This window comes from Corythoichthys intestinalis, chromosome 16 (genome assembly GCF_030265065.1).
Source record: "Corythoichthys intestinalis isolate RoL2023-P3 chromosome 16, ASM3026506v1, whole genome shotgun sequence".
Lineage (NCBI taxonomy): Eukaryota > Metazoa > Chordata > Actinopteri > Syngnathiformes > Syngnathidae > Corythoichthys > Corythoichthys intestinalis.
This window is the reverse complement of record NC_080410.1, coordinates 33297703-33317686: the sequence shown is the minus strand read 5'-3', so window position 1 is coordinate 33317686 and position 19984 is coordinate 33297703. Positions and strand designations below refer to the sequence as shown.

General features: G+C 38.8%; 1 protein-coding gene across 1 annotated transcript; it reads left to right on the top strand.

Annotated features, from left to right (window-relative positions):
* Positions 1-212: 212 nt before the first annotated feature.
* Positions 213-17282, top strand: lin7b (lin-7 homolog B (C. elegans)). Its single transcript, XM_057860488.1, has 6 exons — positions 213-505; positions 5664-5782; positions 6098-6169; positions 8941-9150; positions 12424-12587; positions 16786-17282. Exons 1-6 carry the CDS (start codon positions 430-432, stop codon positions 16805-16807), a joined length of 663 nt encoding a protein of 220 aa, XP_057716471.1. The 5' UTR covers positions 213-429; the 3' UTR covers positions 16808-17282.
* Positions 17283-19984: the final 2702 nt, after the last annotated feature.

The following is a 19984-nucleotide window of genomic DNA, read 5'->3' as shown; positions in this document are numbered from 1 at the left end:
ATCGGCAGATACTCAAACTAAAACAATCGAGATCGGATCGGGAGCAAAAAAACATGATCGGAACAACCCTAATATATATATATATATTGTGCATTATGGTTAAAGAATATACATATGGAAAGGGAAAAATATAAAGGAAAAAAAATTTAAAAGGCGCATTGAAATCATATCACATCGAGAAGAAATACTGACATCACATAAGGCACTTTAGCCACTCCGTTTGTACCAGTGTAATGTAGGTCGGTCTCTTCTCGACCTCGTCGACGCACGCAGACCCCACTCAAGCCGCCACTCACTTATTTGCCCGCTCGTAAAGCGCTGCCCTTGTCCGTGCGCTGCTCAATCTCACCTCTGTTGGCTCCCTAACGATGGAGCAGGAGATGCTGTAAAACGAGACAGACGGACAAACAGCAGGCAAGAACGCTTACGATGATGTCCTCTTACTATCATCCAGCCAAGGAGGCAGACATGGCGGCCATGGCGGAACCACTCTGCCTAGAAAGAGGTACAGTACTGTAAACTACAACACAATGGGATCGTCAGTTAAAGAGTACGCGGCTTTAATCTATACCTAGCAACAATAATAGTGTGATTTACGAGTTGTTTGTAGTGATGTAGTATTATAAGGGTATTTTATCAATACATAGCTTTGATTCCTATCAGAGGACAACGACGGTGCAGGTGGGTACTACTGCGTAGATCGCAATTAAACAGCATAGTAATCAGTAACATCACGTTGAAAATAACTGTAAATTTGGACAAGGTGCGGTCAAATCGCGGGTGCAACGCGGGGCTTTTGAATGGTTGCGTGCTAAACGCCTGTTGTTTGAGAACATTAATCCTTGCCAAATAGGAGAGACCGTCTCCAACCCAATCAAACTCCAAGTTCAATTAAAAAAAAAAAAAAAAAACCTGCCCAAATTACGACCTTCCGTTCAAGATGAGATTTTCCCTTATACAGGGTCTGGCAAAAATGATCTGACACATTTATACAGTGGTATGAAAAAATATCTGAACCTTTTCGATTTTCTCACATTTCTGCATGAAATCGCCATCAAATATCTCATCTTTGTCAAAATCACACTGATGGAAAAACAGTGTCTGCTTTAACTAAAAACACCCAAACATTAATAGGATTTCATATTTTAATGAGAATAGCATGCAAACAATGACAGAAGGGGGAAAAATAAGTAAGTTAACCCTCTGCTAAAGGAGACTTAAAGTTCCTACGACGGGATGGAAAAAAAAGAGTCTTAAATAGCATTATTATGTGAATTCGAATCATATTTTGAGACGATTCGACTATATACAACAGTTTGGCAAAGTGCAGATGACGAGAAATTAGTCTTTTAATCTGGCGTTTAGCCACGTCTATCATTATAGTGCTCTAGAGTCCCCAACAGGAGGATGACGTCGGCAGGGTCATGGTTTCATCTGATTTAGAATTCAGTCCATTGAGGGAGAATTATTCAGAATGAGCAAAATGTGACGAGCCGCAAAATGTCATTGTTTTAGTCTGTCTACTCTAATATTTTTACAGGGTATTCTTTTCATTGAAGTATTTTTCCCCAATTGCTAAATAAATGGTATGGTCATGACAAATAAGAGTCTTGTGCTAAATGGAATATGAAATATTAAAAATGCATTTATTCAGAACGACATGGCAAATTTACACCATATTGGTCAAAACTGTCCACTTCTTGCACCTCCCAAACTATATTTTATGCCACCGGAGTTAGTTCGGATTTTGTCATTTCCCTGCCCCCGCTTCAGAGAGCGTAAACAAACCAGGAGGCGTGACAGCTAGCCGACACGTTAACGCGAACCTAGTGATGTTTCAAAGTCTATTCTCGGCTTTCGAAGTGAAAAATCACTCAAAACTATCTGGGTTTATGTCACGGCGACGGGATTGTCAATTGTCTTCGCCGATCGGCAAGCCGCCCGGCAGCGAGCAAGTTACAGCTCGTTGGACTCGTTCTCTTGCTGCAGGCAGGAGAGATCGTTTGCCGGGGAAGCAGCTGGAAAATGACCGCCGGACAAACCGGCTGACGTCGGACGAGCGCGTAGCTGCCACATGGTCAACACGAATATGGCGTAAATTAATGCTCAAAAACACGGCAAAGACGTAAAGAGTGAGAGAGCAGCGTGCAGTTGTTGTGTGCAGCTAACAAGGCAGGATGTGTCTGAGGAGAACTTTTCTACATGTCCGTCCATGATCAAACTTAAGTAAATATTCCTTTATTTAAAGAAAGTTTGTTGTGTTTACTTTGTAACCGCTGTATTCACGGCCATTTTTAACACAAAGTGCAATTTCTGATGCGGTCGAAAATTTGACAGAACACCGGGCACATGAAGAGGACAATAAGCCGAGTATAGCGCTCTCCCGGCAGGGGGGTGTGCGACAAGCCACTGTTCGTCGGCCGAGTGGCATTCTCAGTGGACAAGGAGCATGTCGGCCACAAAATGCAAGCCACCTCCTTATTAAAACGTGTGCCATGTTCCCGGTATTGTACATAATACAAAACACGATGTTTACTCACTACCTCGTAAGTCCAATGGTCCCACAGTTGTACCACACTTGTTTTGGCGGATCACGGGGTGAATGGGAACTTTCTGAAACCCAAAACGGCTCACACGCATACCCCTGGTGCAGCTACAAAAGCCTGCAGCCTTTTGGCTGGCGTGATGCGAAAAATAAACAAATTAATCTTCAAAATCCGGGTTAGGGCTAGGGAATCCGCAGTCCATCTGTATGCTATAAAGCAATGCTGTATTGTGAGATGCTGACCCAGGTGATGTCACATTCGCATTCATCCTAAACCCGAGACTAGAGCCGGAAGTCACTCATTTTCATGGTGCAGGATTCAAAAATTGAATCTATAAAACGATTGCTTCCACAGATCTCCAAGCGGTCCATTTCGTTCAGGAGCATAAAACCCCACATGAAATATTCAATAAACATGCTTTTTGGTTTCATATGCACTTTAAAGAGCAATTGAAACCAATTTTTACCAAACAGTTTAAGTCAGGTGTGTGCCCAATGACTGATGAGTGGTTTAAACCTGCCCTGCCCACTATGAAACACACACCTGGTAGGAACTGTCTTGATGAGAAGCATTGTCTAATGTGCATCATGGCTCGCTCAAAAGAGATGTATGAAGGCCTGCGATCAAGGATTGTTGATTTGTATAAAGCTGTGAAAGGATACAAAACCATCCCTAAAAGTCTGAATGTTCATCAATCGACAGTCAGAGAACTTGTTCACAAATGGAGAGAGTTTGGCACTGTTGCTTCTCCTCCAAGGAGTGGCCGTCCACCGAAGATGACGCCAAGAGTTCAGCGCAGAATACTCAGAGAAGTAAAAAAGAACCCTAGAGTGTCTGCCAAAGACTTACAGAAATCACTGGCATAGTCCAATTTCTCTGTGCGCACATCAACTATATGTAAAACTATGGCCAAGAATGGTGTTCATGGGAGGACTCCACAGAGAAAGCCACTGCTGTCTTAAGAAAACATTGTTGCTTGTTAAATGTTCACAAAAAGGCACTTGGACACGCCACAGACGTTTTGGCAAGATGTTTTGTGGACTGATGAAACCAACGTTGAATTGTTTGGGAGTAACGCACAAGGTCATGTGTGGAGGAACAGCTCACCAACATCACCTCATCCCCACCGTGAAGCATGGTGGAGGGAGCATCATGATTTGGGGCTGTTTCTCTTTCTCAGGGCCTGGACAATTTGCAATCATTAATGGAAGAATGAATTCGAATGTTTATCAGGTGTTTTGCAGGAAAACCTAAGGCCGTCTGTCAGACAGTTGAAGCTAAAAAGAGGATGGATACTGCAAAAAGACAATGATCCAAAACACAGAAGTAAATCAACTTCAGAATGGTTTCAGAAGAACAAAACACACATTCTGGAGTGGCCAAGTCAAAGTCTAGACTTGAACCCTGTTAAGAAAGGGTCAGACATCCCATGAATCTGACTGTACTACAGCAGCTTTGTAGAGAAGAATGGGCTAAGATTAGTCCTGATTGATGTGCCAGACTGATCTGCAGCTACAGGAAGCGTCTGGTTGAAGTTATTGCTGCCAAAGGGTGGGCCACAAAATATTAAATGTGATGGTTCACTTACTTATGCCCTCCCCCTTTTCTGTCATTGTTTGCATACTATCCTCATTAAAATCTGAAAACATATACAGTGCCCTCCATAATTATTGGCACCCCTGAAAAAGATGTGTTTTTTAGCTTCTAATATTTTTTTTTATTATTCAAATAATATGGGACCTTAATGGAAAAAAAGAGAAAAATCCAACCTTCAATACAAGTGCATTCATTCAGTGGGGGAAAAAATCCCACATAAAGAAAAAATTATTTGACATCAAATAATGTGTGTCGCACCACTGGTGTTAATACTTTGTACAACCCCCTTTTGCCAACAAAACAGGGTCTGGGGACTGAGACGGCCATGGGAAAAGCTTGATTTTGTGTCTGGTGAACCGTTTCTGTGTAGATTTGGCCATATGTTTAGGGTCATTGTCTTGCTGAAAGACCCAGTGACGACCCATCTTCAGCTTTCGGGCAGAGGGCAACAGATTTTGATTTAAAATGTCCTGGTATTTCAAAGCATTCATGATGCCATGCACCCTAACAAGGTTCCTAGGACCTTTGGAAGCGAAACAACCCCACAGCATCACTGACCCACCCCCATACTTCACAGTGGGTATGAGGTGCTTTTCAGCATGCGCATCTTTCGTGGCACGCCAGACCCACTTAGAGTGTTTGTTTCCAAAAAGCTCAGTCTTGGTCTCACACAAAAATACACACGGTCCCAGTTGAAGCCTGGGACTGTGTGCTTTGGTCAGATGAGACCAAGATTGAGCTTTTTGGCAACAAACATTCTAACTGGGTCTGGCGTGCCACGAAAGATGCGCATGCTGAAAAGCACCTCATACCCACTGTGAAGTATGGGGGTGGGTCAGTGATGCTGTGGGGCTGTTTCGCTTCCAAAGGCCCTGGGAATTTGCTTGAGGGTGTCAATAATGGCCTTCTGGACAGCAGTCAGGTCGGCAGTCTTGCCCATGATTGCGGTTTTGAGTAATGTACCAGGCTGGGAGTTTTTAAAAGCCTCAGGAATCTTTCGCAGGGGTTTTGAGTTAATTTGTTGATTTAGATGATTAGGTTAGTTGCTTCTTCAGAGTACCTTTTCATGATATGCTTATTTTTTGAGATAGGGATTTTTGGTTTTACTTGACTTTTTTGCCAAAATCATCAATATTAAAACAATAAAAGGCTTGAACTACTTCAGTTCTGTGTAATGAATCTAAAATATATGAAAGTCTAATGTTTATCAGTACATTACAGAAAATAATGAACTTTATCTGCATTATTTGCACATCGTCAACATTACATACCAATAGTTTTCTTATGCCCACCAGAAACACCACCTACTATCTGGTGCACACCAGATGGTTTAAATTTATTTCATTTCTGTCGATGTCCCTTTAGGGGTTCCGTACAGATCCACCGTCAGAAGGAATCAAAATCGAACCAAACCAGAATACTGTACTCAAAAAAAAGAAGAAAAAAAAGAGTATTAACGGCTATTAAAATTACGTCATTTTTAGAATTATTTTGTTGAATTTGACTGTGTGTGTTTGTTAGATGTGTGTAGAGTGATCGAGCTGTTGGACCGGCTGCAGCGCAGAGGTGAATTGCCTCCTCCCAAGTTGCAGGCCCTGCAGCGAGTGTTGCAGAGCAAGTTTTGTGCCGCCATCAGAGAGGTATGATTTACAGAAAACGAATGTCGACTGTACATGGTATCATATCTCCAACTACTTATTTGCTTCCATTTAAAACAACCGTATGTAATTTTTTGACCAGAAAATTACTGCTTCAAAATAGCAATACATACTAGCGAGAAGTAATAAAGCTGGACCACCTACATTACAGTGAAACAAGTTTAGAATGTGATCCAGCTCAGACATTTATTATTAGCACAAGTGCTAGTGCTAACCATACAGTTATGTGCAGGCAATTGGCTTTGTTTCTTGCCTGATTTTTAATGGAATTTTTCACTTGTCTGTTTTCTCTGTCAGGTGTACGAGCAACTGTATGACACGTTAGACATTGTTGGGGGACCAGAGGTGCGAGCGCAGGCGACAGCAAAGGTATTAGTATTATTTGAACTGTTGAGATGAAGATGTTGAGATAGAGACATTCTGATTGCAGCTCATGAAAGGTTATGGTTGTATGGTTAACAGATGGGAATATTAGCCCATGCGCTGTGATTCATGAAAATGAATGAATTCATCTGTTTGAATTCTTATTCCATGAACACAATATTAATCACAATATAGTGATCCCTCGTTTTTTGCGGTTAATGGGGACCAGAACCCGTCGCAATAAGTGAAAAAACGCGAAGTAGCGCCCCCCCCCCTTTTTTTTTGTGTGTGTTCAATGTATTTTATTCAGAGTTAGTGGAAAGAGATACATATAAAACATGTTTTTTTTTTCACTTTTTTTCCTCCAAAGTATAATTAAAAAAAAAAAATTATGTCAATATAATATATGGCGGAAAACACAGACAAGACTGAAAAAGCAGTTTCTGCTCTTGCACTCCTCTTTAAAAGAAACTGCTGTATTTTAAGCCAAAAGAACTGTTGTGTTTGATAGATCAATATGTCTATAGATTCTAGATTTATGGCGCATTAAGCCCCCGAACTGTTTTTAATTTGTCCGTTTTACCCTGAAAACCCCCGTTTACAGACGTCGCGCAACCGCTTTTGTTTATTATTATGTATTTGTTGTTATATTTATTATTCAAAATGTCTGTTGTTTTTAGCTTAGAATCATTATTTGATGTCTCCTATTGCGTTTTAATAAAAAACAACTTAAAAAAAATTATTCACTCACATATTTTAAACTTTTAAACAAATTGTGTCATGATGAAAAAAAATGGCGTCTGTCAAAAAAAGTCACAGATATCTACATCATAACTATCGCTTAATTGTATTTTTTTTTAACTCTTGGATTTTCTCCGATATGTTAGATGATAAATAATCAATCCAAACAAAGAAAAATTGAAAAAAAAAATAAATAAACGTTTAAAAGGGTAAACATATGAAAAAGAAAATCTCGACCACTCCTTGATGTCTGCGATTTCTGCATCGCGACCCCTGTTATATTACCATGTTTCACCCATAAAATCCCCCAAAAATCCAGCTGTGGCCATTCACAGTTGTGTCTTGACACTCAGCGATACATGCTACATGGAGTTTTTGGATCAAAACAAGGTAAGTACATGATAATATCTCGTTAAAGTCATGGCGTCTGTAATTCTGTTCTCGCATGCTCTCACCTCCAGATAGGGTTTTGCTGTTTGCTGTAAAACATTAAAAAAAAAAAAAAAATGCCCTCTTGTTCCAAATTTTTCTTCCCCCAGAAAATTGAGATTTTAAGCTTTCCAATGACGTATCACACGTGCATATCGGACAATTTCGAAATTTGGACAAATTGGGGGTCTCAGAGTGGAACTTTAAGTCACCTAAGTGTTTTCCGCCATATATATATTTTAATAAATGTTTTTTAATCATTTCAGATGCAATAAATATTAGGGTTGTTCCGATCATGTTTTTTTGCTCCCGATCGTTTTAGTTTGAGTATCTGCCGATCCCGATATTTCCCGATCCGATTGCTTTTTTTTTTTTGCTCCCGATTCAATTCCAATCATTCCCGATAATTTTTCCCGATCATTTACATTTTGGCAATGCATTAAGAAAAAAATGAATAAAACTGGGACGAATATATACATTCAACATACAGTACATAAGTACTGTATTTGTTTATTATGACAATAAATCCTCAAGATGGCATTTACATTATTAACATTCTTTCTGTGAGAGGGATCCACGGATAGAAAGACTTGTAATTCTTAAAGGATAAATGTGACTTTGTATATTGTGACTAAATATTGCCATCTAGTGTATTTGTTGAGCTTTCAGTAAATGATACTGTAGCCATTTAACTGTTCTGCCCAAATGCATGATGGGAAACGCAACCATGACTGTGCGTCATGGTACCAATTGATATATCTTCTCTGCGTTGGGAAATAACATAGGGGGTTAAGAAAAAGATTAACTACTACCTTTCTCCCCCCACATTGCTTCCCACGATTATTCTAATCGTTGGGAGGGGGATTGTAAGGCTTTAGCCATTTAAAAAAAGGCTCCAAAGGCTGCCAAAATTCACTTTACTCATTTTACGCTGCCTTTTAGCTCTATATACTGTATGGGTAAAATGGCGCCATTATAGATTGAATGCGACAATGCGTGAGTGGGTCGTGCAGCGCATGCGTTAATTGCGTTAAATATTGTAATTAGAAAACGATTTAATTTTTTAAAAAAAATTTAAAAAGGCATGTCCGATATTTTTTTGCCAATTCCAACACTTTGAAAATGACGTGATCGGACCCGATCGATCGGGATGCCATCTCTAATAATTATGATAAGTTTTAAACATGTTACTGTCCTGTTTCTGTTCATGGAGTGAGTCCACTCAAATCTGCTCAAGCTGCTCACTTACAATCAATCAGTTGCCAAGCAACTGTTTAACAAGTTAAACGATGATTGACACATGCGGCGCTTTGAAGTTCACGTCTCTGGCAAGATCAAACCCAAACGTGTGTCAATCATCGTCAACTTTAATAAGCAACTCCAGTTCACTGCCTGACCAACAAAGAGCAGGGTGAGGGAGAGAGGTGACTACGCAATAGGCTCGGGACAGCTCATCTGTATTTTTATTTTATTTTTTTTTAAATTGAAAAAAAAAATCCGCGATTGACTGAGGGCGCGAAGTAGTGAGGGATCCCTGTACTGTGTTTAGACCGATGGGGGGAACACACAAAGTTTTGTTTTGCTCAATTCGCTTCCATCTTAAACAGGCCACCGTGGCAGCCTTCGCGGCCAGCGAGGGCCACGCCCACCCCCGGGTGGTGGAGCTGCCAAAGACGGACGAAGGTCTGGGCTTCAATATCATGGGGGGTAAAGAGCAGAACTCCCCCATCTACATTTCCAGAGTGATACCCGCGGGTGTGGCCGACCGACAGGGGGGTCTGAAGAGAGGGGACCAGCTGCTGTCTGTCAATGGAGTGGTAGGATGCATCTAACATTTTATCTTATTTATTTATTTATTTATTCTAACACTTGGTCGATTTTAGCGAAGCAGGTGGACAAAAGCGGTAGTGTTTTGGGCCTTAAGGAAGACTGCGTTTCCCATAAGGACCAGCGCACAGTGTCAGAAAATTCCAATCTCCCGGTTGCCTGCAGATGGATCGAACGACATTTCGCTGGGGGTCACGCCAGCGAGTGAAAGCTGGACCAATGTTTATTTATGCATAGACTTCATAATGATATTGACGGACACATTCCCCAGACACTGCGCCGCGCCTTCAAGTAGGGGGCCGTCCCACACTCTTCTTCAGTCGGTCGCAGTTATTCTCAAACACATGAAGGGTTTAGGTTGAAAAAGTACAAAGGCTGTACTGTATTCAAACAGGATTGTCTTAGGAGTGATTCGTTCGAGGATTCAAGGTTATTATTATATTTTTCTTACCATGCATGCATTTTGAAACGTGAAAAAAATCAATGGGAGAAATTAACCACTACGGCATTAGCGTCATAATTCACAATATTTACGTAAGATGAATGCTAACTGCCCGGTTTTTTGCTTTTAACCAAGAATCGAGACTGTTTTACGTTCATATCTATAAAGAATTCAGGGATTTAAGCATTTATTCACAAAAATTTTCAACCTAAAAAGCTCTTTGTGGTGATAAGGTGGCGCCAAAGTGGCTTAAAGACTAGCAGCACATTTGCAATATTTACGTAAGATGAATGCTAACTGCCCGGTTTTTTTGCTTTTAACCAAGAATCGAGACTGTTTTACGTTCATATCTATAGAGAATTCAGGGATTTAAGCATTTATTCACAAGAATTTTCAACCTAAAAAGCTCTTTGTGGTGATAAGGTGGCGCCAAAGTGGCTTAAAGACTAGCAGCACATTTGCAATATTTACGTACGATGAATGCTAACTGCCCGTTTTTTTGCTTTTAAACAAGAATCGAGACTGTTTTACGTTCATATCTATAAAGAATTCAGGGATTTAAGCATTTATTCACAAGAATTTTCAACCTAAAAAGCTGTTTGTGGTGATAAGGTGGCGCCAAAGTGGCTGAAAGACTAGCAGCACATTTGCAAAATTTACGTAAAATAAAAGCTAACTGCCCAGTGTTTTGCTTTTAACCAAGAATTGAGACTGTTTTGCGTTCATATCTATAAAGAATTCAGGGATTTAAGCATTTATTCACAAGAATTTTCAACTTAAAAAGCTCTTTGTTTCCACTCGGTCAGCTTTGACGGAGATAGGCCCCCTGTTAATCGGGCCCTCACCCCATGTCCCGTCAATATATTATGAAGTCTACGATTCATGAGTGTGCTTTTAGCCTGCCTTTTGTTGCTCTGCCATCTTTGCTGAATTCGCACGACTTCCGTATTTATAACGAAAGCACATTTGTAATTTTTATGTGTGGAATCAGTTCCAATTTACCTAAACAGATAAAAAATGCAAACATTGACAATTTTTTATAATTTTTATTTTTTTCTCTCACAAAACTGCATATCAAAATTATAATCATATTGCATTTTGATAGAATTACATTCAATTATGCTTAACAAAATGACACATAGAGCCACATTGATTAACTCATTTGCTCCCCAAAACGTATAAATGCGTTCTATTTTTAATTGTTTCAGTGTCCCAAAGACGTATGTTTTTTTTTTTTTTTTTTTCAAAAAAGACATCTCTGGGTTCTGATTCAATGTAGCTCCAAAGCACAAAGCTGATTTTTTAAAGCAATAAAACTGGCTACTGGAGGGCAGTAGCGCATTTGGTAAGACCCACGACCCGATTCACTGGCAATGAACGGCCAAGCCGCACGGCCGGGTGCCGGTGGAAGATGACCGAATGGATACCAGGCGGCGGACGACCGAGCAGAACAACCGGTAGGACGCCCGGAATGCCAGGCACTGAACAACCGAGCAGAACGACCGACACCACTAGTGAAGCGGACGATGCCTTTGAGTCTGTGCTGCTCGCGAGAGCCAGCAGGGACTCAAAAAAAAATTCACCTTTATGAGACAGACGGCGATGAGGGAAAAGTTTGACCGGCTGGCGCGGCCAGAACAGCGTCATCTTTCAGTTAGTAATGTGTAAATAAATTGTTACTTTGCTATCTATTGCTTTGCTATCTATCTTTGCTCTATTTGTCTTGTTGTTTATCTTATTTTGTAAAAGGAAAAAATTATTCAGATGTTTAGGATGTAACTAAAGCAAAAAATAGCTGTGTATAAGTTAAAGTTATGTTTGAAATGTATGCTTTCACAAAAAGCTCAATTTCTCAGTTTTTTCATCAGAAATTGGAAAATTGCTCAAACTAAGCTATTTTCTAATGCTAATTTCTAAAGAATGGAAAAAGATATGAACTAACTTTTTTTCTGCTGAAAGAAGAGAGTTTAATCTTTTTTTTTGGTGAGTTCCATGTTTATATAGCAATAGAACAGAATTTTCTGTGGGCCTTGAAAAATCAGTCAAAATCCAGTAAAACGGCCGGGAGCGAAGGGCCTTGCTCTGGTGAAAATGGCTGGGAGTGAATGAGTTAATTAATTGTTACACCCCTAGTGTCAACATTTGGCAGACACATTGAATCAGAGTTGGCTGGGAAATCGTATGTAGACGCTACAAAAAATGGCCCATGTCATACATGAAAAAGGCTATAGAGAAACTTAGCTTCATACAATCTTTTTATTATTCATATCATCATAAGGAATTTCATCGATGGCAGTGAATGTAAAATTGACTGGAGCCTTTTTTTTTTCCATTGATGCCAACTGGCATGGCAACTGGGATGACAAGCCTGTTTTTTTAGGGTGGCAGTTGCCACCCCATGCCACCATGGTGGATCCGCCCCTGGGTATATCAGAATCAAAATAGCTTTATTGACATCATACAAGTGTATTATTTTGCATTCAAGTGAGTAAGCAGTAATTTAATACTAAAAGGGAAAAAAATCCATGTGTTTAAAAAAAATATATATATATATATCGGTAAAGTATAACATAAATAAAATTGCTCACCACATAATCTGCAAAAAGGAAAATGCGAGTACGAAACCTTGACAACTTCTTCTGTGGGTAATATTGGCAGTTGTCAAGCCATCTCAATACTGCAAAACTGCAACCAACTATTGTCTTCCCACTGTGTTTGAATAAAGCGAGTCAATACTGAAGATGATATGTTTCCGTAAACCGTAGCCCTCACTACAAATGAACTCTATAGTCTCATTGTAAATGTCTTTATGTCCATGCAGACTGTGGAAGGGGAGCACCACGAGAAGGCCGTGGAGCTGTTAAAGGCCGCCCATAGCTCTGTCAAATTGGTGGTGCGCTACACCCCAAAGGTCCTGGAGGAAATGGAGGCTCGCTTTGAGAAGATGAGGACCGCCCGGAGACGACAACAGCATACAAGTTACACGTGAGTCTGACTGAAGCACTATTAACTGTCATTTATGAATACTTTTTCACTTTCAACCACTCAAAAATGTTCATTGGCATTAGACCTATCTACACATACAGTGGGGCAAATAAGTATTCAGTCAACCACCAATTGTGCAAGTTCTCCAAATTGAAAAGATTAGCGAGGCCTGTAATTGTCAACATGGGTAAACCTCAACCATAAGAGACAGAATGTGGGAAAAAAAAAACAGAAAATCACATTGTTTGATTTTTAAAGAATTTATTTCCAAATTAGAGTGGAAAACAAGTATTTGGTCACCTACAAACAAGCAAGATTTCTGGTTGTCAAAGAGGTCTAACTTCTTCTAACGAGGTCTAACAAGGCTCCACTCGTTACCTGTATTAATGGCACCTGTTTTAACACATTATCGGTATAAAAGACACCTGTCCACAACATCAGTCAGTCACACTCCAAACTCCACTATGGCGAAGACCAAAGAGCTGTTGAAGGACACAAGAGACAAAATTGTAGACCTGCACCAGGCTGGGAAGACTGAATCTGCAATAGGTAAAACGCTTGGTGTAAATAAAACCAACTGTGGGAGCAATTATTAGAAAATGGAAGACATACAAGACCACTGATAATCTCCCTCGATCTGGGGCTCCATGCAAGATCTCACCCCGTGGCGTCAAAATGATAACAAAAACTGTGAGCAAAAATCCCTGAACCACACATTGTGACCTAGTGAATGACCTACAGAGAGCTGGGACCACAGTAACAAAGGCTACTATCAGTAACACAATGCCCCGCCAGGGACTCAAATCCTGCACTGCCAGACATGTCCCCCTGCTGAAGAAAGTAAATGTCCAGGCCCGTCTGCGGTTCGCTAGAGAGCATTTGGATGATCCAGAAGAGGACTGGGAGAATGTGTTATGGTCAGATGAAACCAAAATAGAACTTTTTGGTAGAAACACAGGTTCTCGTGTTTGGAGGAGAAAGAGTACTGAATTGCATCCGAAGAACACCATACCCACTGTGAAGCATGGGGGTGGGAACATCATGCTTTGGGGCTGTTTTTCTGCAAAGGGACCAGGACGACTGATCTGTGTAAAGGAAAGAATGAATGAGGCCATGTATCGAGAGATTTTGAGTGAAATCTCCTTCCATTAGAAAGGGCATTGAAGATGAGACGTGGCTGGGTCTTTCAGCATGACAATGATCTCAAACACACAGCCAGGGCAACAAAGGAGTGGCTTCGTAAGAAGCATTTCAAGGTCCTGGAGTGGCCTAGCCAGTCTCCAGATCTCAACCCTATAGAAAATCTGTGGAGGGAGTTCAAAGTCCGTGTTGCCCAACGACAGGCCCAAGACATCAATGCTCTGGAGGAGATCTGCATGGAGGAATGGTCCAAAATACCAGCAACAGTGTGTGAAAAGCTTGTCAAGAGTTCCGTTATTGCCAACAAAGGGTACCTAACAAAGTATTGAGATGAACTTTTGGTATTGACCAAATACTTATTTTCCACCATGATTTGCAAATAAATTCTTTAAAAATCAAACAATATGATTTTCTGGGGGTTTCTTTTCCTACATTCTGTCTCTTATGGTTGAGGTTTACCCATGTTGACAATTACAGGCCTCTCTAATATTTTCAAGTGGGAGAACTTGCACAATTAGTGGTTGACTAAATACTTATTTGCCCCACTGTATGTAGGTTTTTTTTTTTTTTTTAATGCCCCCTATGGACATTAATAGCAGTATTATTCTAATAGCAAAACTAACTATGCTGTATATATATATATATATATATATATATATATATATATATATATATATATATATATATATATATATATATATATATATATATATATACATACACATACATTAGGGCTGTCAAAATTATCGCGTTAACGGGCGGTAATTAATTTTTTAAATTAATCACGTTACAATATTTGACGCAATTAACGCACGTGGGCCGCTCAGAAGTGTAATGTCCGCTTGTTACTTGTTTTTGTTATTTGGCGCCCTCTGCTGGCGCTTGGGTCCAAATGATTTTATGGGTTTGGGGAGTGAGCATAGTGTAATGACATCAACAATGGCGAGCTACTGTTTATTTTTTTATTGATAATTTTACAAATTTTAATAAAACAAAAACATTAAGAGGGGTTTTAATATAAAATTTCTATAACTTGTACTAACATTTATCCTTTAAGAAATACAAGTCTTTCTATTCATGGATTGCTTTAAGAGAATGTTAATAATGTTAATGCCAGCTTGTTGATTTATGGTTATAATAAACAAATACAGTACTTATGTATCGTATGTTGAATGTATATATCCGTCTTGTGTCTTATCTTTTCATTCCAACAATAATTTACAGAAAAATATGGCATATTTTATAGATGCTTTGAATTGTGATTAATTGCGATTAATTACGATTAATTAATTTTTAAGTTGTAATTAACTCGATTAAAAATTGCAATCGTTTGACAGCCCTAATATATATATATGTATATATATGTATATATATATATATATATATATATATATATATATATATATATATATACACAATAAAAGTCTAATTTGAATATTTCATATGACGTAGTCCATAGGTCATAACAACAAGCTTTCTTTGCAAGCAAATTCATGTATTGGCCTTTGGCGCCCCCTAGTGCCTTTTGGGTGTTAAGCCTCTCAACACACAAATTCCTCTATTTCCATGTTTTTGACTTGCCAAAGAAGCGATTGTATGAGTAATCACGGAAAATGCATTATAACTAGGGTTATCCCGATCATGTTTTTTTGCTCCCGATCCGATCCCGATCGTTTTAGTTTGAGTATCTGCCGATCCCGATATTTCCGGATCCGATTGCTTTTTTTGCTCCCGATTCAATTCCAATCATTCCCGATAATTTTTCCCAATCGTATACATTTTGGCAATGCATTAAGAAAAAAATGAATAAAACTGGGACGAATATATACATTCAACATACAGTACATAAGTACTGTATTTGTTTATTATGACAATAAATCCTCAAGATGGCATTTACATTATTTACATTCTTTCTGTGAGAGGGATCCACGGATAGAAAGACTTGTGACTTTGTATATTGTGACAAAATATTGCCATGTAGTGTATTTGTTGAGCTTTCAGTAAATGATACTGAAGGCCATGCCCAAATGCATGACGGGAAGTGGAACCATGACTGTGCTACCAATTGATATATCTTCTCTGCGTTGGGAAATAACATAAGGTGTTAAGAAAAAGATCAATTGCTACCTTACTTCCCCACATTGCTTCTCATGATATTTCTAATTGAAGGGAGAGGGATTGTAAGGCTTTAGCCAATTAAAATAAGGCTCCAAAGGCTGCCAAAATTCACTCTACTCATTTTATGCTGCCTTTTAGCTCTCTATATAGGCAAAACGGCGCCATTACAGATGGAGCGCGACAATGCGTGAGTGGGTCGTGCAGCGCATGCATTAATTGCCTTAAATATTTTAACGTGATACATTTAAAAAAAAATTAATTACCGCCAATACTGGGATAAATTTGATAACCCTACCTTAAGCCTAAACTAAAGACTCTGGATAAATGTAACATATTATGTCTGTAACGTTAAATACAATTAGAAAAGGATTTAATTAAAAAATATATATATATTAAAAAAAGGCATGGCCGATATTTTTTTGCTGATTCCGACACTTTGAAAATGGCGTGATCGGACCCGATCGATCGGGACATCTCTAATTATAACACATCAGATTTACAGCATATCAAAAATTATCATTTATAATGGGAGTCAATGAGCCAGAACATGGCATTATTACAACCTGTTTGCAATAAGTTAGAAATTGCAGCATCGTGCCATTTTGATCTTTACATTTTTTTTACAATCCTGGGGAAATATTAGCTCCCTAGTGTAGTTTTTCCAATGTTTTGTCTTTGATGAAACACAGAAAAAAAAAAGCCAGAAAATGGACAAATAACACCGACGTGTTAAATGAATTGTACGTCTATGGTATGCAATGAGTTAAATACTATAATTGACTTAGAGTGTGACTTAGGGTCGTAATTAATTTTTATTTCTGTTTTTATTCATTTTAATGTCGTTCATTTAGTTTTTTTATTGCATTTACATTTATTTTTAAATTGATTTACAATCATTTTTCCAAAAAAAAGTGATGTGTGTGTTTTAACCTTTTCACAGTTCTCTGGAGTCCAGGGGCTAAGTCATCCAATGGCTATCAACCACGTCGTCACCCATCCCACCTGACGCTTGTGTCCCAGTTGGAGGCATGACTATATATGACAAGTAGAAAACCAAAGTAGCCTACAAACGCCTGCTACCTGAAATGAAGCCAAACACTGCAGTTTGAGTTCATCCCTTTCCCCCCCTTCCCGTTTCTTAGGAAAAAAAATACAGTGGTAGCTTGTAGCGTCAAATCCCGGTGTAGAAACAGAAAACATAAATGTAATGGTGGCTTAACTAGATTTTAATGTTCCTATTCAGAATTTGTGCAGTATGTGGACCACTGTGCTATGAAGAAGTGTGTAGTTTGTGTAATAAGACACTTAAGCCTTCAAGACCATTTCTGTGAACAAACAGAGGGTTGGCATGACGTGATCAAAAGGAAGAACTACCCTCAGTGGCTGCTATAATCATGAAATAAATGGTGTCAAACTGTCTTTTCAACTCTCTATTTCATTCATTTTCTCAACAGCATATCCTCATGAGGGTTCCGGGGATGCTGGAGTTTATTCCAGCTAACAACTGGCAGGAGGCAGGGTACACCCTGAATTGTAAATATCTCCAAAACGAGAGCAGCACAAACTAGGGATGTCCCGATCGCATATTTTTGCGTCCGAGTCCCAAGTCACCTTGATTTTAAAATCTTTTTTTTTTTTTTTTTTTTTTTTTTAAACCTATCCTTTTCAGTTGCTTGACATGGAGAGCCCCCAAAGAAGTTGCTTTAATCCAAATAAATATTTTCAATTGGGAAAAAAAAGTCACTTTTAACCCCAGAAATTTTTTTTAAGAAAAAAAAGTGTTTGAATGCAAAAATAAATTTGAGACTCAAAAAACTGCATTTAAACACTATTTTTCTTTGAAAAACCTTTTTCAAGGTTTCAAGGTTTATTTTTTTATTGAAACAACTTTTTTGATTGAAGTAATGTAGTTTTGTTTTTGGACCACATTTGTGTTTTTATAATTCAATCAAAAAATAAGCTGCTTCAAACAAAAAAAAAAAAAATAATAAAGAAAAATCACTTTGATCCAAATTATTTTTTTCAATCATAGAAAAAAAGTTTTTGAATGAAATTGAAATTAAAAAATATTTGAGAATCAAACATGCTCGGGCCATGTTATGGGTTGGACATTCAATCAAAAAATATATTTTCACTCAAAAAAAGAACTCATATGCAAAAATAGCCCCCCCCCCCCCCCACAAAAAAAAAAAAAAAATACATTTTTTTTTTCTGAGTTGATTTTATTTTTTTACGTGAAACCAGTTTTCAACTCTTATTTTCGACTGAAGTGAAAAAAGTTTTGAACTTTTTTTTTGATTGAAGTGAAAATTTTTTTTGAATCCCCCCTATTTTTTGAATGAATCATTTTGACACAAATGTTGTGTTTCGCGATTGTTCAGACATGAGTGACAAGTGGCTACACCAATGGCGATCACCAATCCCTTGCTGCTTTGCGTTTCAAACTTCATGCCCTCAGTCCATTGCAAAATTTTCTATCAAATAAAAAATAACTAAATACAGATGAGCTGTCCCAAGCCGACCATATAGCCTCACTCTCCCCCCTGGTGCTCTTTTTTTTGGTCAGGCAGTGCACTGGAGTTGCTTATTAAAGATAACAATGGCAGATGTTAAGGTTTGATCTTGCCAAAGATGCTTGGAAGCTGAAACTTCAAAGCGCCACATGTGTCAATCATTGTTTAACTTGTTAAACAGTTTCTGTGGCAACTCACTGTGTGTAAGTGAGCAGCTTGAGCAGATTTTGAGTGGATTCACTCAATGAAGCATATAATAAAGACAATGATTTTTCAACTTTATTCTTTAAAAAAATAATTCGGTGGGACAGTAACATGTTTAGAACTTATTCCAAAAATTATTAATTCATTATGGAATTTTCAATTAATTAATTATGGAATTTTTAATTACGGAATTTTATTGTCATCATCATCGGTATCATTGACAATCATTGCAATTACAAAATGTGATTATGATTTGCTCGAAGGAACCGAAGAAGATGACAAAGGCGGACGAGACAAAGCATATGCTTATCAGTTTCCCGTCTCCCATTCAACTAAAGATGCACATTCAGGCATGGAACATACATCAAAACTGTAAAATAACACAGTCGACAATCTGGGTTTGGTAACTAAGCGTCCAGTCCAGCAGCTCAATTAATTTTAGGGCATACACGGTTATGACTTTGTCATGTCCCTGACATTTTTGCATCTGTTTGCTGTGGAACAATTTTGTTGTGGCTATGTGTGTGACATGTTATCACAGCTGGTGTGAGTTGCGACTCAAAATGCTTTTCTTATAAGTCTCTTAAAAGGATACATTGCTGAGGTGTAAATGGTGGCAACAATTGGCGCACACAAGGTCACTGTAAGTTTCATCAGACATGAATGTATGAGAAAATCAAACAACATGCTGTACATATTTTATCCCAAGATTAATGTCTCCACAACAAAAACATGCTTATTATTTGTTTTATACAGTATCTTTTCCATATACTCAGTAAACTAGACATTTGAATCAGGAGCTCGGTAGACACAGCAGATAATTATGTTTTAACAACTGGGGATTTGTAGTTCAATTGTAATACATTCCAGGAGATTGTCAATCATAATTGCAACAACCCCTCCCCCCTTAGATGCCCGATGCTTTGTGTCATGTTATATCCGTGCAAATTAAAGTCAGAGCCTTTGATATCTTTGGTAGATAGTCCTTAATGTGTTCAAGATTCTTGTAGAGACTCCTGCCGTTGATAAGTTTCAGCTTACCGTCCACATCCACAAGTTGTTATACTGGTCGGCTGTGTAGTATTTACAGCTATCCAGCTATTGTAGTCAGTTGGTCAAAACTCGTAATAGCTTTGATCTTCATATCTTGCGTCTTGACAAGGATCCTGCAATCCGAGACCCAGGTGTTGGCTATTTTCCCAGCTTTCTTGAGTTGACGTGCTTTTCATGTAATTTCGGCATTTCGGTGAGTCAAGTTGTCATTCAAGAAAATCTTTGACCCTTTCAGGTGGCGGCGCTGGTTAAGCAGGGCAGTCTTGGTCTTGTGGTCTGCCAGCTTCATGAGCACCGTCGCCGGTCCTCTCCCCCCAGATGGGAGCACAAGGCAGCGACGGATGTCCAGCGCTTCCATGTTTATTCCAT